General features: G+C 36.1%; 1 protein-coding gene across 1 annotated transcript in view; it reads left to right on the plus strand.

Moving 5' to 3' along the window:
• The window catches only part of ARMC4 (armadillo repeat containing 4), an 80,361-nt gene that overhangs the window by 31,468 nt on the left and 21,075 nt on the right, over positions 1-27,818 (plus strand). The window contains exons 15-18 of the mRNA XM_009070055.1: positions 2,850-3,092; positions 10,463-10,577; positions 24,039-24,227; positions 24,808-25,029. Coding sequence (XP_009068303.1) covers positions 2,850-3,092; positions 10,463-10,577; positions 24,039-24,227; positions 24,808-25,029 — 769 coding nt within the window. The remainder of the gene's footprint in view (positions 1-2,849; positions 3,093-10,462; positions 10,578-24,038; positions 24,228-24,807; positions 25,030-27,818) is intronic.

Consider the following 27,818-nt stretch of genomic DNA (forward strand, 5'->3'; position numbering starts at 1 on the left):
CAGCTTAATGCTTGAGAATACGCAGCCCCCTCACCTAAAATTAATTTGTCAAATTCATGCACCTTGCCTCAGAAAAAAGCTGGCTCTGCTGCATATGTTTTAGGCAGGTTTTCTTCTGAAGTTATGCTGCAAAAGAATGCAAGATCCATAGGTTAGAAAAAGTAACAGTAAGGGGTGACCTCTTCCTGCAGCCCTAATTTTAGTGTACTTCACTGGACAAGCAGATATGATATATAAATGCTGGATAAAAATTACAAAGATTTCCACTAATAAGGGTTTACATTCTGGCTTTTTACTGTCCTAACTGAGTTCCCAAACTGCTGGTATATGGACCCATGATCTTTACACCCTCTACTGCTGTCCTACTGCCTTTTGCACTCTTGATCCTACTGCCTTTTGCACTCTTGACTGCACAGTAACCTCACTTTTCAGAAAGGTATACAATTCTTTCCTGTGGGCTTCAGTTATCTGCATAGAGGTATCCTGATTTGGGATCAGTGATGGGATGGACAGAATGGCTCTCTCTGTACTAGTAAACTAAACAGGGCCAAACTTTGCAGGGCTCAGGCACTGTGTTAGGGTTATCCATACTAACTGTTAGCACAGTCCCTTACAGTTTGGCCTGTGCCAACAGGCACTGTCCCAGACAATGCCCAGACACTCCTTGGGATCAGTGCAGGCCACAGATTGTTTCCATTAGGCAGAATGGGTGAGGCCACCCTGAATTGTGAGGATAAGAGATTTTAGCCATATGGATGCTGTGTTGTGCTTCTTGTCCTCAGGGCTAGAGAATGAGCCCTGGCCTGTTTTATTTATTAGTATAGCTGTAGCCAATAATTCTGACCAAATGGAAACAGATTTTTGTTGGGCTACTCACATATCTTTGGCAAATGCTTGATGCTCCATGAAGGTTACTAGCCAGGCACAGCTCCAGCTGAATTCATGTGTTATGTAGTGCTGAGTCTGAAGCACTAAACCCTATCCAAACTCAAGATGGGAGAGCACTAAGGAAAACAGAGTGAGAATAATATGAAAACACCTAAGTAGATCTGGAAGGATGAGCTTGAGTCTGGCATGAAACTAGAAGTAAAACCCTGCTGGTTCCTGCAGGGACACTTTATTATCTTCAAAGTACTGCACAGTATTTCTGACACCTGAAGCACATTGCTGGGATGTTGTGCTGACTCAGCACTGAGCTGACACAGGTGTCTGGGCCTGTCTAGCACAGATTCCATTTGTGTGCAAGCAGTCTTACTGTTTCTGGACACAAGATGGCCCGAGCCAACAGCTCTGTCAGTGTAGCCTGCCTGGTGCTGAGCCAGCTCATGTTGTGCCATCTGTGAAGCAGTTGATATGCAACACAGACACTGTAGCCAGGGAAAATCATTTGGTTGCTTTTTAAAAAAAATGATTCCTTTACTTTATTGCTCTTTTTTTCATGCTGTTGATGTTTATCCTTGAAAAAAAATTTACTTAAAAATTATAGTGAACAAAGAGAGGAAGATTTCTCTTTCAGCAAAGGTTTGGATGATGAAAAAAGAAAGTTTCTCATTTCTCAGTTACTTTAATTGTTATACTGGTAATCTATCTTGGAAAGATTAATTTTTATTGAAACAGTTCTAGTTCTGACATCAAAATCTCAAAAATACTTTTCTATTTTTTTGAAAGAAAGAAAATTCACATGTGCATCTGACTCCTGGAAAATGCAGAGTTTTTGTAGCTCAAATGGACAGTTTCAGAAACTTGGGGTTGAGGGGAAGCACAAATGCTAATTCAGTACCCTCAGAGAAATTATCTTTGATAACTGGGGGAAAGCACAAATGCTAATTCGGTACCCTCAGAGAAATTATCTTTGATAATTAGATTAGATACAGCTTAGATCTAACTTGATATACCAAGTGGAACTGTCAAGGTGTGTCAGAAAATGTATGAAAGGAAGATACAGTATTTGTTGAGTGTTAAGAATCCTTCAAGTTATGAACCAAACAAACTTAGAAGATGATTCCATCACTAAGGAATAAAGTCCTATTCTGAAAGCTGAAATTCTGAGGTTCAGCACACATCTCCCTGAAGGATAGGGCCTCCAGGATTTTTAAAAGCCATATTTTTGATTTTCAGTGTCAAAAGTTTTATAAAGAATGAGTGAAGGATTAATACAGCAGTTGACCTAAATTTCAGTCAATTTATTTTTTTTAATTTCAAATTGGAATCTTACATAGTATAATGAAAGTGTACTAGAACTATGGAACTTACAAAAATGCAACGTATTTGGCCTGAACTAAGTATAGAACTGGTCAGGGCAAATTCTCTAAAGGCTGATATTTGGTGAAAAGTAAGGGTGATGCTTTGGTTCAGAGAGGTGGAGAAGGGTCTGATATGCTACTACTCTAGCTATTGTTAACGTGGCAGGAAAAAGTACTGGAAAACAGGAGAGGGTCTGATATGCTACTACTGTAGCTATTGTTAGCATGGCAGGAAAAAGTACTGGAAAACAGGATAGTGCAGTATTGCCAGTCTTCTGGTTTGTTTTCAGCTATTTGTAGATGTTGCATCCACATGTCAAGTTTTAAACCTCCCTTAAACTACTCTGGAGATTCCTAGATAGCGAAATTAGAGGAAGGTAGAAATTAGAAAGGTAGAGTAAGAAATTATGCTGCATGTCACACTTGGAATAAGTGATTGGAATGGTTTACCTGTATTGGGATTTCTTCAATAAGATGATTTACATTCTGAAATTAAACAGTGTACTTCAATTATAATGTTACTTGAATTACAAAATTAAACTTGTAACAGTAACATAGCGAAAATAGTAACTTTTAATTTTTATTAGTTTTATTGCTGTCTTTCAGATTTCGGGAATATAAAACTATAGAAACTTTGGTAGAACTGCTGACTGATCAGCCTGAAGAGGTCCTCATAAATGTCATTGGAGCACTGGGAGAATGTTGCCAAGAGGAAATAAATCGAACTACTATCCGTAAATGTGGTGGAATACCACCTATGGTGAAGTTGTTAACTGCAACTGATCAGGCACTGCTTGTGAATGCCAGCAAAGCAGTGGGAGCTTGTGCAATAGAACCTGAAAATATGATGTAAGTTATTCATATTCACAGCATTTTAAATATTGAAAAAAAAAGTAGCAATTCTGATGCCAATATGGTCAATTTTAGTCTGAATTGAAAGAATATTTTACTTTTTGTTTTTTTCAGGACTGTGCGGGTTAGTTACATCCTACTGTGAGTGTGCTATAAGTTAAGGAAATACATAGAATGTAAAGCTTTTGCATTTTGAGGAAAATCCAATAACCCTTTAGCAAATTGATTTTTGTTAAAGTTAAATTTCAAATTTACACAGCACCATTTTGAAGTGCTGCATGATAGGTATGTGTTTTGCTTTCCCCTTTTACATCTATACTCAAATCATAAATAATAGCCTAAATTAAGGAAAGTTATTCTAAAAGGAAACATGCACATTTGCTGCCATGAAAATAAATTTTAATTTCTTAAAAGTAGAGTATTACTTGTATTTTATTTCTCTCATTTCTCTCCATCATTTCCTTTGTGAACTCAGTTTTGGACCCTTTTCTCCCCTCTTACTCCTTTGGAAAACCAAAGAAAGACTGTCTTTTTACTGAGAGAGCTGCTCCTCTTTTTGATTCTGTGATCTAGATTTGTACAACTTACAAAGATCCTTGAGTTTTATGGTTATGTATTCCAGTTCAATGTTGAGGTCGTCATTTACTGCACTTACCGTTCCCTTACAGGGATGTTTACTTCAAGATTCTTGACATATTTCCCTCCTTATACATAAGGGAGGTCAGAAAGAGAGTTTTATTAAGCTCCTCCTGTTCTGATTTGCATAATTCACTTGATATTCATATAGCAGTGCAGGGAATTCTTTTCCTGAATAAGGCTTTTGTTTTCATGCTTTGGCTGTCACCCAGTGGCAAAAGGCTAGATGGTACACAACTGTAAACATGGGTTGTGTGAGCAGTTAGCCATGTAGCATGAAAGTATAAATAAATGAAGTCACTTTCATGACCTAGCTCACTAAAAGTCAGCCTTTAGCATGATCTATTAACCTAACAGAATGAACATGGCAAATAGTAAAAAATTTAAATGCCAATAAACATAAATTGATATTTTTAAAACCTCAGATGTACTCCAGTACTCAGAACTGTCAATGGAAGTATCCAGTGTGGATAGCTTCATACTGGAATGTGTTTGGTATAAGCATAAAAAAGTAATACAAGTTGCTGCTAAAACTGTGATAGAACAAAGTCCATCTTGTTTTTAAGGAGAGAGTACAGGTTGCTTGGGACAAAATTTTATAGAGTCGGTGAAGAGTGAACAAAGGAATCAAATGTTGGATTTGGTTCACATAAAAAATTCTCTGTTAATGTTGTCAGCTTTAAAAGTGTTTTTAAAAGTATTTTAAAATGTTGACAAGTAAGCAAGATCTTAGATCAAGAGTAGCATATCTTTTTTATTACTACAAAAAGACATGTTACACAATTTAATATTATTTGCAAGACGTTGACAAGTACCTGATGTATTGTGCTAGTTGGGCTTGTAGTTCTGGAAGAAATAATGCAGCTGTCTTTTCCCAAAGCAGGATTCATCCATGTGTGGATAAGTTTGATACCATTTCAGCAAAAGTTTTAAAAACAATGCCTAGTTAAAACACTGACAGCAGTGTAACTGTTCACATGTTTGATTTTCTTGATTGTTGTGCCAAGGTTAAGAACACTTAAAAGCAACTTCCTCACTTGCCACTCACACTCACCAAAAAAAAAAAAAAACAAAAAAAGAACCAAAAAGGGAAAATAGAGAAAAAGCAAAGTACCTCTATGCCTCTACCTTCTCCTTCTCTCAAACCAGTACAGCATGAGTTGAAATTGTAGCTTCTCAGCCAAACTGCTCTTCTAGATGGGAAGAGTAAGTCACCAAAGGCATGAAGGATACACAAACACAGTCTGTAGTATGACTGTTCTGTTTACAGAATTGGGGCCTAAAAACAATCAGTAGTCTTGTTAGAAACTATCAGGGAGTTCAGTCTCTTTCTGTAAACTCTTTTTGAAGTGCTTAACCAAAAGGACACATCTTAACAAGGATGTGGAGATGTGCCAAGATTATCTTCTAGAAAGAAGCAAAGCAAAGCAACTTGTAGCCTCTAAGTTTATACAGGTGATGAGAACTTCCTATTGAAGGCTGATACTTTGCTCTTTCCAGTCTTTCTGATTCATCTAACTGGATCCCTCTTACATTTCTTATTTCATAAGGACTTCTCAGAATGACTGGACAGGTTCTAGATGATCAGTTCTTCTCTACTATTAGCTTTTGTCCTGACAAATTTGGCTGGCAGGTCTCGAGGCTTGTATTCTTTGTCAGCTGGTACAGTTGAGCAATCTTCCTGTTTTTAGTGTGGTTATTCTTGCAGCAGCAGGTAGGTGGAAACCATACAGACCTAGAGTGGAGCTCACATAATTTCTCTGAGTGTTTCAAGGGCATGTAATGAAGAGGATGGGGTTAATATAAGAAAAAAAAATAGTATTTCGTACTATAAAAACCTGAGAGCATTCTATGAAGCAGTGCAGCTAAATTCTGAGGAGAATACTGTATGTTCCATAGAAGGAGACTGCACTGACCAAGAGAGGCTAGTAGATAGGCATAGGTGAATCTACAGCTTCTGTATGTCTTCTATATGTTTTATTTCTGACATAGTCAACACTATAACTTCTACAGCTACTGAGTGGAAGGTACACTAGTGTTACTTTTCTGCATCAGTCCTCTATGTCAAGGCAACTTCAAGCAATTAAGTGATTCTTATTGACTCTATTGAGCTGTGTAAAATAAAGGACAGCAGCCAGTTTCTCTCACAGCAAAAAAATAAGTTGAAAAAAACATAATTATGCAACCAAACTTCCTTACTGTTATGTGGACAACATGAAGCTTTTCTCCATAGTCGATCTGCTGCACCACCACTGACAAAGATGCTGTTGCACATTTTTAATATATATTTCTCTTTTTGAGGAACCTTTTACAAGTTATTTCTTTTCTCTTACTAAAAACAAAGAACCAGTGCTTATTCTTTAACTGCCACTAGATTTTCATTTGCCCTTTCCATTTGAAAACCCACAGACTTCATTGCTAGCATTCCAAACTGAGGGTTTAGAATCTTATAAACTAAAATGTACAATTATTTTAGCCAAACAGATGGAGTTTGAGTCATTGGTATATAATACTATTTATCAAAGCAGTCTGCAGCAACTAGTGAAAGTTTTAAGAAACATGCTAAATTGAGGTTTCAAAACAGAAGAGATTACATTCTGCCAGAATTAAACCCTGTAATCTTAGCAGTAAGCACAATACAGGGTCAGTATAACTTTGTTTATTTACATTTGTATTTGTGGTCTAAATTGGCAGGCAATTAAACTAGAGTTCTCAAAGTTCTGGCAAATAACATTCTAACAGAGAAAGATGATAGATATGACAAACAGATGTCTAGGCTGTGTGTACATATGTGTGTTTAAGCAAATCATGTTGACTTTTCTACTGGAAATATTCAATATTAAGTTTTAATTTGCAAGAGAATGTACTACTGCAGATTAACAGCTTTGCTTGTTTCAGCTATATTAAGAAAAGCAAAGCAAATTTCTAGAATGGTGACCCATGTTTTGCTCATGATGTTCAATGATGTCATGACATCAAGATTCTTAAAAGAAATAATGTGAAAAGACTTCGTTAAACAACTGTGTTAGGTTATCTGCAGTGGTCAAATAGCAAATACCGATTCACTGTAACGTAAACATTCCAGTAATCTCTGAATAGATTTAATTGCATTGAAATTATTTGCCCATAAAACTTATTCTATATATGCCATACCTCAGCTGCTCTGTGTGGAAAGCAGGAAGATGTTTTGGTCATACACCTTTTGATAGGAGTGATGTTATGTGCATACACCTTCACTTCTGCTCTAATCATGTCTGGCTGGCACAGGAGCTCATGATAGGAGCTCCTCTTCAGCCTTTTCTAACTGCCAATGCAACTCCTTTTGGTTATTTTGAGCAGCAGAATAATCTACACCTATTCTCAATTATATCAGTGATAGATAAGATCGGTCTATGACAAGGCAAAGAGCTTTGAATGAAAAGATGATCTGCATCAGTTGTGAGATGCTTTGGCTATGTTAAGGAATAAAGCCACAACAGTTCAGACTCTGAGCTCCTGCATTTGAACTCTGAATATTGATAGGTTGTGATGGACTTGTAGTGAAGCACCAGATAGCAATTACCCATATTAAAGTTTACATTTCTTCTTTGGGAGAGCTTCATGCCTCTTAAGGTTTTGACTGTTCATAGTGTCCTGTACACTAGATGCATTACATACATGCAGATCAGCTATTCTCTAAAGCAGCTAAATGTTTGAAGATTAAAGTATTAAATATGAAGATTTTTATATCAACAAAATATTGTGTTATTTCAGCTTTTATGATATTCCATTCAGCTTTCAAAGAAAATGCTTTGCACTTTTCTTATAGATCCTGCCTTTTAACAGTCCCATGAGTGGTTGCTTACTACAGATTTAACTTTAGTTTAATGTTATCATCAGAACATCAACAAATTATTGTAAAATATATGATTTAAGTGACTGAAACCACAGACTGAATAATGTGCTAGCTGTGGATGAATACAGAATTGAATGCCAACTAAAGGAAATTTTCTGGTATATTTGCTTGTATTTATTGTGGTAAGCAGCTTTACTACAGCATCCTGCTAATAACATTAGAATGCATTTTGAGAAGAAAATTAGATACAAAAACTATATACAAAAGCAAATCAGAATATTGTTTGGCATGATGCCATCAGAGCTGAAATTTTCAAGATTGCAGATTCTTTTTTCCTCTCTCTTTCTTTGTTTATTTGTAAAGAAACCTGAATGTGTATTTTTATCAACTGTAGAAAGGAATTTTTACATATGAAGGAAACTAATGTCTAAGCACTTTTATAGAGGAAACATTTTTCAGGACCATTTATTTTAGTGTTCCCTTTGCTGTTAAGGCAGATACACTCATTCAGCACCTATTTTCTTCATCTGCTTCATCATCGTGCAGTGAAACCACAGAAAGATAACAAACTGAACTCTTTAGCAATGCTTTCTTGATTGACAAATATATATTCTCAACAAGATGAAAATAGAAGGCTTTGCATGGTGATTACACAATGATAATTCTTCCAGAATGAGAATTTAAGGGCATTAGTCATGTATATAGGGTTTTATTTGAGTTAATCTATTGTAACTGCAAGAAAGCAGTGATGAGTGATGAACAGTGTAATTTGGAGACTTGTTCATTTAGCCTGTGCTGTTTTCCAGCTTATTTTGTACATGTTGAATAGTCAGAAAACTACACTTTCAGATATTCTGAGCTGGATTCTGTTGGGTCTAAGACAAGTGGTCTTTCTGGTCTCCAAGCAAAAGGCAGAAGTGTTCTTTAGAAAATGAACAATAGAGGGAGGCTAGTTTACCTTGAAACACTTGAAGAGAAGACAAGAAAACTGAAAAGAAAATGAAAGTCAATTTTAAATTGAAGAGGAAACTTTCAAAAAAATAGAAAGGAAAGATAAATCAGCCTAGAGGTGGGTTTTTTTAGGCGTGGAAAAATCTGAGCTCAGTGTTTGGCTTCTATTGATTTTTATATACTGGTTGGAGCTGGATCATTTATATTTAGCCATACTTGGGAGGAAGTACCTCATGTTGGTAAATGATCAGTATTCTGCTTTACTAGAGGAAAGATTCATGGGTTCTTTTTTTTAATTAATACCAATATAGGAAAAAAAATTCCTTGTGCTTTCTGAAATGACAGGAGACAAAATTAATACCAATATAGGAAAAAAAATCCTTGTGCTTTCTGAAATGACAGGAGAGTGATGTTAAAATTGCTTAAAAGTGTTTGAGGTTTGGAAGGATTTGAAAGCTTGTTTTGAAGCTTTTACTTAAGTCATCCTTCCTATGTGAACATATATGTGTAATTGTGCAGTTTGTGAGCACACTGTTTTATTTTGTTTCATTGAGACGTCTGAATTTTTCCTTTGAATGATGATTTTATTGCAGTTGATTTGGAGCTGAGTGTGTAAAATAAGCCATACTAAAATTGGCAGACTTTAAAACACTTACAGTGCCTTAGCTTGACCATAGCTTTGTCCAAAAAGTATGATTTTGAAAAACATAGTTGTTTAACCAGTTTACATCAAAATGTTATGAATTAAATCCATGCTTATTTTAGAGTTTGTCTCCTTAATTATTTCTTTGTTGTTTCAAATGATGATAGGATTACACACAAAGTTCATTTTATAATTAGTTTTAAAATTTCCTGGCAAACTGTGTATACTGAATACAAATGAGATGTTTTAGCTGCTGGTCTTAAGCACAATCTATATTTAAATTTATCTTGCATTTACAATTAAAGGTGTAGACACATTGTATGTAACTGCATTTTTTACTTTTGGGGTTAGACAATGAAGGTGTAACTGCTTTTCTTCTTCTTCACCTCCTCTGCTCTCACATAGCTTTTTGAAAAAAGGCATATTAGTAAAGGCTATTACATTTTGTTTGACCTTCCTTTCCATTTAAGATATTTGCTGGACTCTAATGTGAAGTTATGATCCCTAAACCCAATTGATAAGTAAATATAACACAGATGGTGTAGAGATGATTCTGATGATAATTCATTTCTCAGCTAGTCCTGAAGATACTTTGATTACAGTATGTTTAAGTAATTGTAACATAGTGTACAGTGTTAGTCTTGTTAGGAAGGAACACATAGGAAACAAGTCACACGTTATTCATGCCCAACAAAGGATGCTCTGTAGTGTGACCATTTTAATTTCTAATGCTAGATTAGAAACATAGTATTTAAAAATATGTCATACAGCAAGGTAAATACATTAAGCGTAGACTGAATAAAAATTTAAGTACATAGTTTGGGGCATAAATATTTGTTTTGGAAAGTATTTGTTACTATATGAAAGAAGCCAGTATGCTCAAATGCAGATTTCACTTTGCATGCAGATCGTTAAAAAGTCACATGCTTGTTTTCACTTTTATATGAGTTCTGGTTATAATGTAGTTTACTTTATCTTCTATAATTTTACTTTATCTTCTAGAATTTTGAATGAAAGTTCTGGGGAAAAAACAAACAATATTAATGAGATTTAGTTGGAAAACATTCTGTCTTTGCATGATTTATTCACACCCATCTGCCATAGTAAGCACTATTCACAGGACATGTTGATGGCAATTAGCTGACAATAAAACACAAACCCTTCCATAAAGAAAAACAGTATGTTAAAACCCTGTCAGTGTTTCTTAAAGCAGTGTTCCAAACAAACCAATATAATTTGAGATTCAACATTGTCTACTCCATAATTAATTCTCCCTTTTTTTTTTATCTGTTTCTGCAATAGGATAATTGACAGCCTAGATGGAGTTCGCTTGCTATGGTCATTGTTGAAAAATCCTAACCCAGATGTTCAAGCAAGTGCAGCTTGGGCTCTCTGTCCTTGCATTGAAAATGCTAAGGTAAGAAAATATTTAAAGTAAAAGTTTTTATATATATGTACTCAAAATAATTTTTAGATTTGAGTGATTTCCAGCAATACTTTTCTATTTGCTACTTACACTCTATTTCATTTTGTTAACTGCTTTGTAAACTTAGGTATTCACTTATCAAAAGTGAATATCTCTCCATCTAGCACTTGTTATAAAATCTGTTTTGCCTTGACAGTGTTTACTGTATTTGGAAGATATATTTTTATAACTTATCAGGATCTAAACTTACTGTTCTCAAACCATACTGAAAATCTGGCAATGCTGAAAACAGAAAGGATCTCTCACAGACTATGAATAGCAAAGGTAGTTTTAGTTGTTCTCTGCTATGAGGTACTTCAGCTATGTTCTCAAGAGACCATCATTTGGTTTCAGAGCATATTTCAGACTCAGTGCCAATGTAATCTTTAGGTTTTCTGCTCAGAGTGCCAACAAAAAGTGCCAGTTGTGAATAGTGGTGGTTGTGCAGGTCAGTTGTGCACAGAAGACTGAGCTATTCATTTATTTCTTGTCAGTTTGCAAATGGAGATAAAATGATGAGTATAAGCTGCAAGTCATCTCCTGTGAATTCTTATTACTGACCTGTGGTAAAATAAATGGGCAAGGTTTGGTTTCCCATTAGAAGTTTCCTAGAACACTAACTTTATTCCTTAATTCTTGTAGAGTAATAGCTTCCATTTCTAATTTGCCTCCATATTTAATGCATCTTTTGCATCTTCTCTCTACTATACCACAAATATATATCCTTGTACGTGTGATTTGAGATCCTGACTTTGTAAAGAATGGAAGTTGTATGTAATTGTATAGAAAATGTAAAGAATGGAAATAAAGAAAGAACACAATGCAGCCTTTGGGTAACATTTTGTGAACACTGCAGCTCAGGGGGTGACAGGCATCAAAAAGATGGAAAAGATGGAAAGAGAAAAATTCCTTCAAAGTGCTATATATCCTTAGCATTCTTTGCAGGCAGTGTTTCCTGTTCAGAATTGAGCACTGTATGGCTGCTATTCAATGATATAGCTGATTGGATATAGATACAGATGCATGGATAAAAATATTGTGAGAATATTTGGTCTTGATTTGTATAACTTTAGCATTTTGTATTTCTTCACAATGATTTCTACAATGGCAGCTTGTTTGCCATTTTTGAGGCATGCTAGTTATTCTTAATTATCTTTTCATCTTTGTTTTCCTAAATGTACACTCTAATGGAATAAATTTTTTTGGTACCTAATGGTGCAATCTATACATGTTTCCTCTGTCAAGATATGAATATACCTGCCTCTCTCTTGAACAACATTGCTATAACTCAATGTTAAAATACTACTTGACCTCAATACTGAGGTAATGCTTACTGTGTGGAAGACTTTGCAAACTGTAGTGCCAGAGTAGAACTGTGCATTGCTATAGCTTCCACTAAATGCACTTTGGAGAATCTAAGGGAGTAGAGGGCAGCTCCTGGAATTACAGATTACATGGATTTTCTGCTTGTTTTTTTTCCCCGCGGTGTTTGATGAGTGCAAGCTATGTACATCCTTAGTGTGGCTATCCTCCTTTCATCTCTCTTGGCTGCCTGCCCAAATGCTAATCTATGACCCCACAAAGAGTTCTTTGTGTGAGACTGAGGCCAGTGGCACACTGAAACAAACCTACCAATAATACCCTTTCCGCCGACACTGAATCGAAAGAAATATGTATAAAGCCTCAATTATAGCCACACTGTGGAAGTGCAGCAACTATTTCTAGCTAAACTAAATTTTGATTTTTTTTTTCCCCAAAGTTAATATTATTCAAAAATTTACACAATCTTCCAAGAAGCAGTTTGGTCTATGCTTGATTCAAAACCAGTAAGAAGTATATGATTTTTCCAAGCCTGCACTTGCAACTGCACAATGTTTAAAATAGCTGCGAGTGTGGAATCTGGATTTATTTTCCTCTTGTGTTTTTTTTTTTGTGGAAGCTGTAACAGGTCACTTCTGTGGTGTGGAGGTTCACAGATGAAATTGAACTTGTTAATAGTATCAGAAACTAATTTTTATAACAGTGTAATGCACCATCCATTTTTTCTGCACAGACATTTTCTGTACCACCAAATTAAAGGTTATCTTTGATATTTATAAAATCGTAGAAGCTAAACAATCATGCTGATAGGGCTGTTATTGTCATAGTATGTGAGTACATGTTTGTCTCTCATGCACTTACTCTCACCATAAGATTAAGAAAATTGTTTAAGATTGGAAAGTCTACCATTGCTGTTTTACCATTAGGGAGATAAAAGCCACAAAATGCCAAGACTTGAATTCTCAAGATATTAGTTGGTTTTCAGCTTTTGGGTCTAACTAGTTTGCCTGCTGTTAGAGAGGCAATTAATTGCAAAATGAGAAGATTCCAAGTTCCCATAACCCTAGATTATATATGTTAACAGTTACATTATGGTAGCTGTTTCAGAGTACCTACCATAGAATAAAATTGTGTCAGTATGATATAGCTAAGTGATATTGTTTGTTACAACAATATGATACAGGTCAGTGATATTTGGTCCATGACAGATCTATGACTTTTTAAATAGAGGATATAAATTGTACACTGTAGTACATAAACTGTAGAGCTCTGACAACTGTAATATTGGTTTGATACCAGTCATCACTCCATATGCCAGCACTAGTCCTAAATATTTTTAGCCTGAAGAATTTCTTGTAGGGGGAAGATCTTCTGTTATTGATATAATTTATGTGTTAGATCTCTCCTGAGAAAATTTGTGCAGCACCTGAAAGTGCTGCTTGTGAGTTTTAGACAAATATCTGATGATTTTGGAGAAATTAGTTCATACATTTCTTCAAAATATAAGACATGAAGATAAAAGAATGTAATTTATTCAAAAGAATTATCATAATAGAAGCAGATTGTTATTAATTAGTTCCTTACTTCCAAAAGGAAAAGTTACTGCTGGAGGCATATTTGTAGTGGCAAAGTGTAAGTGCACTGTCCAAGAAACACAAATGATTATGAAAAATGGCTAAGAGAAGTCTACTCCACTCTGTTGATGTTGGAACAGCAATATTTGGTTATGATGCTTCTTTAAAAAACAGTATTTGTAATGTTCTCCCAATGTACACCAGCCCAAACAGAAACATTCAGAGAAATTCTACAAAGATGTTATTTGGGCTATTACAAAAATCATCCAAAGGCATTGTGCCAAGAAGAGGAACATTGCCAGCCTGAGTTTGTATGAAAATACCTATTTCTTCACAGAATAACATTCTAATAGAATCTTTAAATAATTTTTATTAAAAAAAAAATTGTAGAGCTTATTTTTGGTCCTTGTATTTAGTAGAGTTTTGGGTGCAAACATTAGAATAGGAATGGTAATGTGTTTTTCTGTCCTTTGTGCTCGTATATCAGATTTCAACTTTCAGTTTGAACCTTTGTTATAGCTACAACTGTAAAGCTTTCTTAAAGAACTTCAATCTATGTATAGAGTCTGTCAAAATAATTGAACAGTCAGAGGCTGGGGATTTGAGAGACAAGTTACTATGTTTTCTTAAAATGTACTTGTAAAATGACATCTCACACTTTTCTGATAAATCATGGTTTGAGCTCTGCAGTGGAATATCATGGGTGTGCTGAAAGATGATCAGCTATCTAAAGTCATCTGTGTATTTCTTACCTAAAGGGGAAGAGAATGTCCATATTGAGACACAAAAAATCAAAACCATATCCAAACTAAACCAGGTGTAAGAGAGAAGTGTCATGAGATGGGTATGTGTGAAGGCCAATTCATCTTCAGTCTTGCAGCAGTGTTCTATACTGGAGAGGTGACTTCTGCAGCCATCAGTCTGGAGCTAACCTGTGGGTGGAAAACACACTGCTGCTGACCTATGCTATGTAGGATTCTTACACAGAGTTTGCTTGTTGTGGAAATTTTAACATAACCATATGTTAAAACCACAGAGAGCATTTCTTTACTAAAAGCAACAAAGAAATAGAGTTGAACTTGGAAATCTTCTAATATTTAACAAATAGTAAAATTATTTGCTGTTTTAAATGAATTGAGGTGCTTTGTTTACACATTTCACTGATTTATAGCTGTAGTACGTAAAGATAATCATGTTCCATACTGCACACTGTTGTTAATTTGCTTCATATTTCTTAAATTTGACTGAAGTAGTACCAATACATTTTTGTTTACGTACCATTCTTCGGTTAAGCCTAAGTCAAAATTCCCTGCTTGCATATGTACAGCATTTTCCACTTTCTTTGTTTTCCTTGCTATGCTTCTTGCAACTCTATACAGAAACTTTGGCAGTTCAAACAGTGCTCTTACTGCTCTCTTTGCATTTTCCTTTCTTTTTCTCTAGACATAGTTTTTTACATTGAACATACCTACTTCTCTATATTTGATCTCATTTTATGCTTTTTAATCCCTGATATCTGAATTTAGATGTTCCATTTATTCAGCATTTGTTATGAACTAAGCTTCAAGAGTGTACTATGAGAGACACAAAGGGATTTTTGGCTTGTTGCCCAAGCCTTCCAGAGAACCAAGGTCCTTGGAGATTTAGGAAGCCAAGGAAGCCAGACTTGGCTTGGTGAATCTATAACTGGTTGCAATGTTTGCAGGGTACATGCAGAACCAACCCATCCAATGATTATTGACACAGGCTGCCTAGTTTAGTGAACCAACTACCAGGAGTTGTTTGGGCCTCTGTCGTGGTTTAACCCCAGGCAGCAGCCAAGAACCAGCAGCCTCTCACTCACTCCCCCACCAATGGGATGGGGGAGTGAATCAGAAGGGTAAAAGCTACAAAAACTCATGGGTTGAGATAAAGACAGTTTAATAGAGAAAGCAAAAGCTGCACACACAGGCAAAGCAAAACAAGGAATTAATTCACTGTTTCCCACAGACAGGAGGTGTTCAGCCATCTCCAGGAGAGCAGGGCCCATCACGCGCAACGGTTCCTTGGGAAGACAAACACCATCACTCCAGATGTCCCCCCTTCCTCCTTCTTCCTTCCACCTTATATACTGAGCATGATGTCCTATGGTATGGAATATCCCTTGGGTCAGTTTGGGTCACCTGTCCCAGCTGTGTCTCCTCCCAATCTCCCATGCATCCCCAACTCCCTTGCCAGTGTGGCAGTATGGAAAGCAGCAAAGGCCTTGGCTCTGTGTGAGCTCTGCTCAGCAATAACAAAAACATCTCTGCATTATCAACTCTGTGTTCTGCACAAAACCCAAACATAGCCTCATACTAGCCTCTGTGAAGAAAGTTAACTCTACTCCAGCTCAAACCAGCACAGCCTCCTATAGACATGTTGGAGATCCTGCATGGACTGTCATAAGTTGCCCTGAGGTCCTTCATGTCTACAAATATAGGAATTCAGTTTCTGTAAAACATATAACCTGAAGGCTGGGAAGCAAAGGAAATCTAAGTGTGTAGCCTCTGTCTCCCTCACAGAATAGCCTGGGGTCTTAAGTTCCATGCAAAGCAGCTGCCTGAGCACTTGGAGACCACGAGAAGCCAAAAAGCTTAGGAGCTCCTGGAGACCTGGCTTTCCAGCTGTTTGGCAGCCCATCAGGCAAGAAGTCAAGGATTCTATGAAAACTAGAAGCCAAGCAGCCTGGCAGGCTACTCACCAGCCATCTGGCTGACAAGAGAAACGATGAAGAGACATATTGGTAATTTAGCCTGCCTTTCTGCCTGGTTTCTGTCAAAACTTTTCAAGAAGTCGTTGTGTTTCTTATGGAAGGTTTTGGTTCCATTCCATTAGCATTTTCTGATGGAATACTGTTCCACTGGAAAATATTTGACCAGCTTTTCTTGTAGCTTAGTTTATAACAGCTACACATGCTAGTCAACAGCTTGTCATGTAGCTTCTGTACGTTTAAATCAGACTTGCTAATTGGATTAAAAAATATCTAGAAAAGGTTTAAACCCCATCCTCCTCACATTTTTTAACTCCTTTCTTTGTTTTGCTTTTTTCCATCTCTTTTCTTGTCATTACCCTCTCACTTGCCCCATGGGACTTCCATAGATCTTAAGGCAAGAGAAGAGCATGGAGATCATTGTGTTTCATTTGCTGCATAATAGAAGCCATAAAATTTCAAGCAGTCATTTTATCTAGTGCTGAAGCTTTCGATTGAACTAAAGCATATTTTGTGCTTCATGCTGCTTGTTCTGATTCTCAGTGGTCTGTAATGATAACCATATAACTATGATATGATTGCCTGCTTGTATACCACTCTGTTTCATGGAACCATGCCAGAGTGGCAAAGACACAAACATTAATTCTTAGAACAATTTATTACTTTGTGTTGTCACTGCATTGATTGCTTAGCTAGACTGTCCTCGGAACATTCCAGTATTGCTGTCTTGCACCTCTACAATATTAAACTATGGAGTAGTGATGACTATCTCATCTTCGTATTAATAATTATAAGAAGCTTCCTTAGGCATGCATTGAATTCAATTCAATCCAAACCCAATGGAAACAATGTTTTGTTTTCCCACTTATTCAGTCTTATTTGTTTCTCATACTTCCACTATTTAAATGCTTCTCAAAATAATCTAAAACAATTGAGGGCAGCTGTGGCCTCAAAGGACATTGATATTAGTAGTCTCACTGCTTTTGTGAGAAAAAAAAAAAGTAAATTAGGATTTTTGAAGTTCAGGACTGAACTTCAGGTGGAGTCTGCCAGACTGAAAAATAAGGGAAACAATAGACAAAAGGGCTACTAAAAGTTGCATTAGTGACTATGTAGACTTTTTCCCCCCACCATTTTTTAAAGAACAGATATTGAATGCTTTCTGGGGCTGTACTCTTGGATAATGTTATTTTTTAAAGAACAGATATTGAATACTTTCTGGGGCTGTACTCTTGGATAATGGACTTTACTTTGGTTTCTTGAAATTGTCAATAACAATATACTTGCCAAGTAGTTAATGGGGTGATGATCAAATCCCTAAAGAGCCAAGAGTGAGGAATTCTGCTCATACAGGTCATGGAGCAGCATTGGAACAGTGTGAAAGTGACTCTGCTTTGTTCCTCTGACTTTAGCTGTGTCCATGAGGAAAAGAGCACAGGAAAATCCATGTTGTTGTCTGTTCTTGTTTTCCCAACACAGAAGAAAATCTGAGATGTAATGAAGAAGTCTCATCTTACAAGATGTTTCTTTGTCTGCTCTGCTACAGTGGAAGCCTCTATAGCTGGATAGACAGGAGTAAAAATAGCCTTTAAATATAAAGTAATTGGATTAATATTACTATTGAAATAAGAAAAACAAATAGAAACTTCCTTATATAAATTATGTCTTTCCACTTTTCACTGAGCAGCTATTATATAGAAACCTCTGTTGTATTTCTTTATTTTGAATTTTAAATAGGTCTGTGAATTAGAACGAGAAGTTACTCAGTTGGCAATAGTAGATGAAAGGGAACAGCTTCCTTCATTAAAGAAAAGGTAGTTTAAAGATGACTCTTGATAATTGAAGTTTGTTTGCACAGCCATACCATCACTTTTTTGGGCAAAAGCAATTCAATGTGACAAATTGGTTTTGACACCTTAAGCTTTTTGAGATGTTCTAAGAGTGAAATACTACTTGTTTTTAGTGGAGGCACTTTTATCTTTCAAGTGGAGTATTTTAAAAAATAAACATGATGTGTTTTGGTAATAGGTGTTTATCTTTAAGTCTTTCAAATAAAGAAAACAGTATTCACTTTGGAAAAAATAGGAAAGTAATTCAGTCACAAAAGCATCCAATAGTTCTTCTACAAGAGCTGTCTATCTCAACTTAAGACTGATGAACTTTATTTACTTAATGAAAATAAACACAAAGAATCATATAATATGATGATGAGAGAGCTCAAAAATCCCAAATGTTCTCCTTGTATAAATACTGCAGAGATCAAGTGATTTTTCCAAATCTGTTGTTCTGCAAATACCATGATAGTTTCTGCTCTTAATTAAAAAAACTGTGCAAAGCTGGTCTGTCTCACAGTATTTCTGCTCTTGGCTGAAACTAATATAGAAATAAGTGAAAAGGGAAAGTTAACTAAATTTTGTTAATAGCCACACAGTTCAGTAAGATGAAAATAAGTAATTAGAGTAGCAGGATGAGGCTTTTATTAGCCTCACTAATGCTCAGCAAGTAACTGCTGGCCTCAGCATCTATGCCAGGTAGGTGTTTTTTTACTGCTTGAAATTGCAAACTCCTCCTTTTGAATCCAATTTTAAATGAGTATTTATCATCATTTCTGAGGATAAAACCTTTGTTGTCTGCTAGTTGGAAGATATCATCACAAAAAGTCCTGTTATCTCTTCCTGTCTTCTTCAGCCACTTTAAATGTAGTTTAACAGTCCATGTGTTTTCGTGTGTCACCTCAGGTTAAATGTTACATTAAAAGGTATAATAATGTTGAAGATTTAAAATGAAGTCATTTCCTGTTAATACAGTAAAGTGTTCTTCCTCCACCCCAATCTTTCTGAGCATTTTAATTGCTTCTTATATGTCTTTGTGTTTGGGCTCTAACTTTGTTCAGCTGTTGATAAAACAGAAGCATTCAACCTGTCATTAACATGTGCACTCAGATGTATACAATAAAATTATCTAATCTATTGCTTATCAGTGGTTCTACAAATATTTTTCTCTATAATTCCTGTTTCTTAGGCTTTATTCTTACCATGTCATTTTTTTTTCCCCTGCTTAATTCTACCTGAGTAGAATTTCATCACTATAGGTAAGGGGGGAGGGGAGGGTGGTGCACATTGATAAAATTTACTCTGGATAAGTAGGATACCTGCACACACCCTCATGACTGGAATTTCCAAACCCTTTGGGTTGTCAGACAAAGTAAGCTGTTTGTAAATTAATTTAGAAGGTGGAATTTAAAGATTGCATTCTTTTCTATTTGAAACAAAAATGATAAAATATTTCCAAAGACATGTTATATATTATTTTTCTTCTCTTACATTAATGAAAAGAAGTGTAGATTAAAATTCCTGAGAGTATTTGGAAACTAAAATCACAGAAGTTATTTTAGGCTTTGTGCTATGAACAGTGATCTGATCATTAGTGCAAGTATACTCGAAGTGCATAGATTCCAAAGAATTAAATCCAGACCTCTACAATCACAGACACAACTTCATATAATTTCTTCTTTAAATATATTTGAACTATGGAAATTTTATATAATAAATACACGTATTTCAGTTAAAAAAAGTAGAAATTTACTGTACAAAGCAAGTATGTGGTTTTACAAAATGATACCAGAAAGATCATATTTGTTGTTTGAATTTCTTCGAAAAAAATGAAATCTTGGACATAATATAATGGATTTTAAACCTCTCATTTTGGTCCTTCTTTCTGCTCATTGTTCTTCAAATTTGCTGCTGCTTTGCTTTTCTCTTTGTCTTGCACAGACCACCAGACTACACCCACAATCACATTTGGGAAACTTTCCTGACGTGGTTTCTGCAGTTTCCCTCTGCTTTTCATCACTGGTAGAAGGTTCTGTCCTTGTGTTTAGCTGGTTTCACAGATGATTATTGAAGCTCTTTTCTTTTACTCACTGCTGGATTTTTTATATATTATTCCATCAGTTCAATTGTACTGTGCTCCTTTACAAAATATGGAAAGTGTAAGATTGTTAGAAGAGAAATTTGACAAATAGAGTTATAATCACCTGGAAAGAAAATATGTACAGGTAGGAAAATGTAAAATGTACGTATTGGTTCAGTAAGATGAGATACAGTCTATCTCATCTCTTCATGGAACATCTTTCAAAAGCTTGAATAATAATACACAGATATCTGAACCAGCAGAGTAATTTTAATTTTCAAATCTTGGACACTCTACTGTAGTGTTTGCCTGTTGAACAGAAGGCTTTCTCATCTGTTGAGCCAATATTTATACACAAGGTAACACACACTTTTGTAGTAACTTTTAAGGAACAGAACTAAATATAAAATATCTTATTGTCTTTCCTTCTCCCATGTCTGGTCATTTAGCTATTTAGCCCTTGAATAAATATAGGTAAGAAATTTGTGTGTAGAAAACTGTAACTCATTACTGACCAACCTTGGTCAAATTTTAATATTTCAAGAGCAACATGAGAACTGATACCGAGAAACGGTGTTTTTATTTAGATTTTCTGTACATGTATTTACATTGTGGTGTGCATACACTAGCAATGACAGAGGAATGTTTATGCTAGTGGATCCATGGGAAATCTGCTGTAAGCCTACCTGCCTTTTCGTGTGGCTCACATGGTAATAGAAGTGGCAGAGCATTGCCCTTCCTTCTCTGTTTCAGCTGCTTTTCTGAGTCACAAACCTCTATTGTCTTTCTTCTGGATAAACACATAGATTCTGTTTTAATTTCTATAAGGACCTCTGTTATTTGTTCATTCTGACTTTTTTAAGGACTTCAGTATGAGGTTTGCTCTTGGATACTGCCCTTTTTCCACATGTTGTGGCTTCTGGTTTTTACCCTTACGGTATATGGCTTTAACCTCTCCCTTCTGTGGTGGAAAATGGTTCATTCCCCACAGACCTACCCATTGCTTCTGCTTTCTGTGAGAAGGAAACATCACAGTTAAGAGTTCTTTTTGACACGTAGACCGAGAACTGGAAAAAAGATGAACTGCAGCATCTTCTGGAATTTTTATTTACCAAGTCCATGAGCAGTGTGATGGATTTGCTCAGCAAAGCAGACACAATACAGTTGGACCCTACTCTGCTCATAAATCAGCCCCAAAAACGAAATAAATACAATCAAAACCATTCTTGGTCTCAGGGTCACTCCCTAGCCCTAGGAAAGTTCATGCCATCCATGTTTGCACTTTCATGAAGTCCAAAGGGCTTCAGGAGAGTGCCTGGTAGTTTTTATTCAAAATTCTCCTATTGACCTGTTGGAGGAGGCAAATTAAAGTAATCCCACTTGCAGAGCTCTCTTTCCATCCTTGCACATTTATGACCACTGAGACGCACAGGCTAAAATTCCTTCTACAAAGTTGCTGCTAACCATTTGACCATTTGATTCTCTTTCCAGTGTAATAACAGTTTGACACCAGACTGTCCAATGCCACCTGCAGATGTGTCACCCCAATATCACTAGGAATCTCCTCTGCCCTATTTTCAGTTCCTGTTTTCAGTGCCCTTTGTGAAGGGTACGATTTGGGCACTAATGGCACACTTCTAGCTAATAGTTCCATAAAAATTGACACTTACTTCTAGCTAATAGTTCCATAAAAATTAGATGACCATCCAAAAACACCCAAAGTTCTTCCTCACAGTGGTTTCTGACCTGTATCTATTGTTTAGTCAGTACTTCATGTGCTTTTTTGTAGAAACAGAAGACAGTTAGCCATAATTAAGTACTTCCCTAGTTTCTTTGTTTATTGGACTAAGAACTTTAAGAGAACTAGTCATCTTTACGGATTCACATCTGAAAGGTTGAAAATCTAACAAGAAAAACCAGGCTAGATTACAGATTGTATAAAGAAGTTCTGATAAAACACAAATATCTATGTTTACCAGAAAGGTCCACTCAACTGATGGGCCCATTTGAGTAGAAAGGGTGGTTTCTCCAGATTGCATTGCAATACTTGATTTTCCATCCACCTCTTTCTTAATTATGTTTACAATGAAGTTTCTGAAAATGCTGCTGCATTTTGTGGTGGTGTCTTTCAGACTTTATATAACTAGGCATCCTGAGAACCCCTTCTCCATAGTTGTTGGCACAGATTGAATAAGCATGTTTTCCTATTATGACATTGGTTCTATCCACAAAGAAACTTAAAAGAAGTCTAAAATAATGTAATATTAAATGCTGGAACATCTTTCCAAAGTGAGAGAGGTATTTCTTTTCAAGCATCTCAGTTTAATGGAGTGCAATGGGTCTTGGTGTACAGCATTGGTCAATGACTATGTAACTAGTTAAGAATCTGCACTTAAATCTTAGATTTATACCCCAGGTGCTTTTAAGGTACATGAAGTACTGTGTGCTGCATGTCACTTTATCAGACACTGCCAGTTTCTCTTTGCTTGAGGCAACCAATTGAATTCCATACCTGTTACTTCAGTCCCACAGTGCCAAAACTACTGATTTTCAGTTTTACACATGACATGTAAAGATGTGCTTGACAATATGAGTTCAGTAATAAACACAAAAGTGTGAGAACAGGCAATGCTGTGTCAAACCAAAGGTTCACTGACACAATGTTCTGTTCCTCATAGTGGCCCACAAGGGATGCCTAATGAAACAGGGAAACAGGGAAAACTTGTAGCCTTGGTTCTCTTCCCAGACTGCTCTTCCACCTTCAAGAAATCCATGGCTCTTCCACCTTCAAGAAATCCACCTTCAAGAATCCAAGTTTCTAAATCAGAGCGAATAATTTTATATCAAATAAGCCTTAATTTTTTTTAATGTGAATTTGTCTAACATACAAACTTCTAAGTGTCACTGCAATCCTGCTACAAGGACTTTCAACATCTTGTTTAAAAATAACTTTGATTATGAGTGTGCCACCTGCTAATTTCATCTGATGCTCCCAGAAGAGAGATCCTTGTGTGTCCTTTGCACTGTACCCAGGATTCTGTACATCTATACCATACTGCTCCTTGTTTTCCTCTTTTATTGCCTTAGGTGTCCTAATTTGTTAGTCATTCCTTCTACAAACCAGTTCCTTACTATGATTATTCTTGTTGTATTTCTCTACACCTTTTCTAATTTTATTACAACTTTTTCAACATCACAAAAAATAGACCAGCTCTGCACATTGTATTCAATATCAAGGCATATTGTTTTCTATTGAATTTCTAAGGGCATAGACATTTTTCCAAAGTAATTTTTGCATCCTTTAGTCACTTTTTACATTGATTTTTCATACTCTGAGGTGCACCACGGTTCTCCCACAGTTGCTGTTATGACTTTTGTAACTTCCTCTCTTAAATATTCCTGAATACTCTTTTGCATCAATACAGGAAACTAATATTACCACTCCTTTGTCTTAGCTATCAGATGTAATGTAGGAAATAGAAAATATGATGAGAGCCTAAACAGGAGTGTCTCTTGCTGTGTTAGATGCATTAAGATATGCAAGGCAGCTGTCTGGCCAATATGATACAGCCTATAAGGAGACTCACACCCTCCTAAAGCAACAACTTAAGGCTATAAAGAATATACTGTGGTATAAAAAAATATAGTCACCCTTATTTAGGCATTGAATTTCTGCCTAGATGTTGGTATGTAAAACAGTTTAACTCTCATATGCCAATCAAGAGAGCGACAAGTTGTGAATTAGCCAGATTTCTTGATGAAGACAACACAGTAATAGCTGCAGTTTTGAATAAATGTCATGTCTCTTTTTGAAACATTTGCATATAAATACAGATTGAATATTTTAAAACGTTGTTTCTTTTGATTCTCCTTTAGGATTCTGGGGAAATGGTTCGATCCTTTGTTGGTGGCTTGGAACTGATAGTAAAGTTGCTAAAATCAAAGAATAAAGAAGTTTTAGCAAGTGTATGTGCAGCCATTACAAATATAGCTAAAGATGAAGAAAACTTAGCAATTATAACAGATCATGGAGTTGTCCCTCTGTTGTCCAAACTGGCAAACACAGTAAGTAACATCTAAACTTATTATATGAAGTATCTGAATTTCTTATGTCAGACAGTGTAACTAAGAGGTTGTGACAGGAGCAGTAGATTTTGCAGCAACTACAAGGAAAAGCTGTAGAATCCTTCCTCTATGAGATGCATATTGGACATGAAAACACCCTGTGTCTGGTACTAAAATTGCTTGGGAAGATGAGCTTCATTTTAATAGTTACTCTTGTGGAATATTGCTTTTGAGAGGTGCAGCTGCCGTATGAAAAAAGCACAAATGGTTGAGAAAGTAATAAATCTGAACATGCAGAGGATCTCAATGATGGGGCTATATTTTCCATTTTAATGCTATCTTATCTAATTTCCAGTCAGTCTAAAAGTATCTTTGAAATAATATAAAAATTTACAACATTTCCTACAAAAAGAATATTAAGGGACTACTAACTCTATGCCTTACAGCTCTGTCCAGTTTTAATTGTACTGCAGTTAAACTAGGATGCCTTAAAGATGCTTGAAAATACAATTCTGCTTTCCTATGATTTTTTTTAATGTGGTATGTTGCCTTTAATTGATTATGTTTTTGCCTTCTTCAGAAGAGTAACAAAATAAGATGTCATTTGGCTGAGGCCATTTCCCACTGTTGCATGTCAGGGAACAATAGAGTTGCCTTTGGAGAGACCAAGGCTGTGGCTCCTTTAGTACGTTACTTGAAGTCAAGTGATCCATCAGTTCATAGAGCTACAGCTCAGGCTTTATATCAACTTTCAGAGGATCCCAGCAACTGTATTACCATGCATGAACATGGAGTGGTGAAGGTGAGATGGAAGGTTTTTCTTATTTGGGGTTCAAATTATTGAAGGGGTTTGGCATGGTCAAAAGAAGAGATCTGAAATGTGAAATGGTTCTTGAATACTGCTGTGTACCACAATTTTTTAAAACTTTATGTTAAAAACGTTTGGTTAATTAGAGAACAGGATTTCAGTGCTAAACATACTACAGCTGGGTGGTTGTTGGGAACAGAAATACAATGTGAACATTCACTTTAGAGTGCTTGACTCTGACCTAGGCTGGTAGTGATGTCACATCAGCATTTTGTCATTCTCAAGTGACATTTGCAAAAGAAGTTGGGTTATCTTAATGGATAGTTGCCTAATATGTCAGGAAGTCACTTAGAAACTGAGTGTAACTGCATTTGGGGATGAATTAAGATAGAACAATAGAAAGGCTTAGTTTACCTGCAGCTGTTTCAGTGAATTCAGCATTTACTTATAAAAATTCTTATTTTAGGAGGTAAGTATGAGCACATTCTGGCTCATACTGGCTCTTTAGAGATGGAGATAGTAGGAGTTCTCAATTGTCATAAATTCTCTGAAAGATTCACTGCATGCAGACTTTTCATTTTACTTCATGTTCAGGTAAATGCATTGGCAGTAAAAGTTGACTCATGGTGCAATGTTGCCATTAATGTTGATTTTATGCCTGCCCTTGCGATAGTGCACATTATTGTGAGCAGTTTCAATTCTAGCACAGTTAATGGTCCCACATTATCATACATTTGTCTGTAGTTGAGTTTAAAGGATCCACTGGTTAAAAATATTCAAAGATTTTAAATGCTTGTGCTTGAACTTACTCAAATCTAAGCTACCCTTTCAGTGCTGGAATGTAACACATTCCTATCACAGTTGCATTATACTGTCTACACAGCACAGAGGAATATATACTGTACTACAGCTCAGTTTGAAACTAGTGCTTGTTGATATTTTAGTGTTGCTTATCTCTCTGTTCAATTGACCCAACCCAATTTCTGACCTCCTGTCATCTGTTGGTTGAATTCATTTTATTGTGAAGATTTTAGGTTTATAAGTTGTAGCACACTGAACATACTACATAAAGTCAATTCTCATGATTCATTTTTGTAATAATTCCATCTGCATCTAGGTTAATCTCTATTTTTCGGTCCTAGTTAAAGTGTTTAGACTAATTAAAAACATTAATTTGCACTCACTGGTAAGTAGAGATGTACAGAAAAATATCACAAGTGTATCTTTTTTTTTGTTATTCACAGTATTGTGGATTGACTATAATATGTAAAGGGAGAAAAAAGAGAACTGAAAAGATAAAGAACTGAAAAAATAAAGAGACTTGAGTTATGTTTGTTACATTTAAGCTTTTTGTCCAGGGTGCACTTCTCATGTGCAAGAAACTTGTATTTTTATACTACAGCAGGTGTTTGAATGTGGGTTTGTGTGTGGTTCATTACAGAACCAAAGTAGAAGTGCCTCTCATCCTTTAGCTGAAGGATGACCTGAACACATGAGAGGATATATGACTGAATCTCATCATGTGTGCCAGCACACATGTATTTGTGTCATATAAGCAGGTGTGTGTTAGTAGTATGACAAGAAGCAGCTGCATTTTGGCTCATTTGGGACTGTCAGCCAGGGTAGCAGTTCTGCTGAAATAAAGACCTGAAGTGTAGATTAAACAAGTTGAACATGAGCCTGGTGCCTAGGAGAGGTGAAAGCTAACTGGATCCTGGACCATATTAGAGGGTGCATAGCTAGTAGGTCCATAGATTCATGTTAATAAACCGTGAAAAACCTAAACCATGGTCTCTTCTCCCTAGGCCATAGAGTGATGCAAGTGCAGTAAGAGGTCATCAGAGCTAGCTCTCTTAAGATATCTTGAACTTTCTTAACTGTCTAGGCCTGGTAGCATGGAGCTCAGTGTCAGATGATTTGCCTTATTCTAATACCATGAATGCAGCATAGGCATTTCCATTTTTAAAGAAGTATGTAGTTTGGTTTTGCCCTTATTTTTCAGGGTATGGAATTCTACCCACAAGAGGACAATACCTATGGTCATCTAGAGTTTTTAGCCTTAAATAAAGTCTGATTTAATTAACAATTATGCTGCTATGATGTTCCCAAACACTTTCTGGTGCTTATGTATTGTGTTATACCTAGAATGGCAAAGCAAAATGAGGGAACAAATAGGCCTTTTGAGAAGATAAATTAGACCAGTGAGACATAGTGTTGCCTATCCAGTGAGGATAAATAAGTGAAATGTGGTGAAGTCTGAAAAACTATGTTCTGTTGGACCTATGATGGTTTCTCCATAAATGCTTGTCCAAGTGCTTTTGTTCTGTGTGGCCAGAACTAAGCAGATCATGAAGCAAATCAACATATGCACCATAACAGGTCAGGGCACAGCTGGTCAATCCACCAGTGTTTATGAGCTTGATTTCTGTGCTGGTACTGTTGGAATTGCCATCAAGAATCAATTACTGGAGTTTCAGAAAGGCTAGAGAGGCATTCCCAGATGGCAGGGAAAGTGTGTGGAGGAGATATAATTCTTAAATGTGAGAGTGAGTACAGTGCTGAATCTTGCCTGGACTATTCAGTTGGTCTGCCCAGCACAGGTCAGACAGTAGTTGCAGCACTGTGTTATTGGATATCTTTGCTCCATTCTTCTCAGTGATGACAGAATGTCCATGTGTTTTCATTCTTCTAGGCTCTCCAGTGAGTAGCTGACTGAAAGCATACTTTGTAGTTATATAGGGGTTGTTATGTACAGGTTTTTGCAGGACCTATCATATTCCTGC

Source organism: Acanthisitta chloris, unplaced genomic scaffold (assembly GCF_000695815.1).
Source record: "Acanthisitta chloris isolate BGI_N310 unplaced genomic scaffold, ASM69581v1 scaffold3242, whole genome shotgun sequence".
Classification (NCBI taxonomy): Eukaryota; Metazoa; Chordata; class Aves; order Passeriformes; family Acanthisittidae; genus Acanthisitta; species Acanthisitta chloris.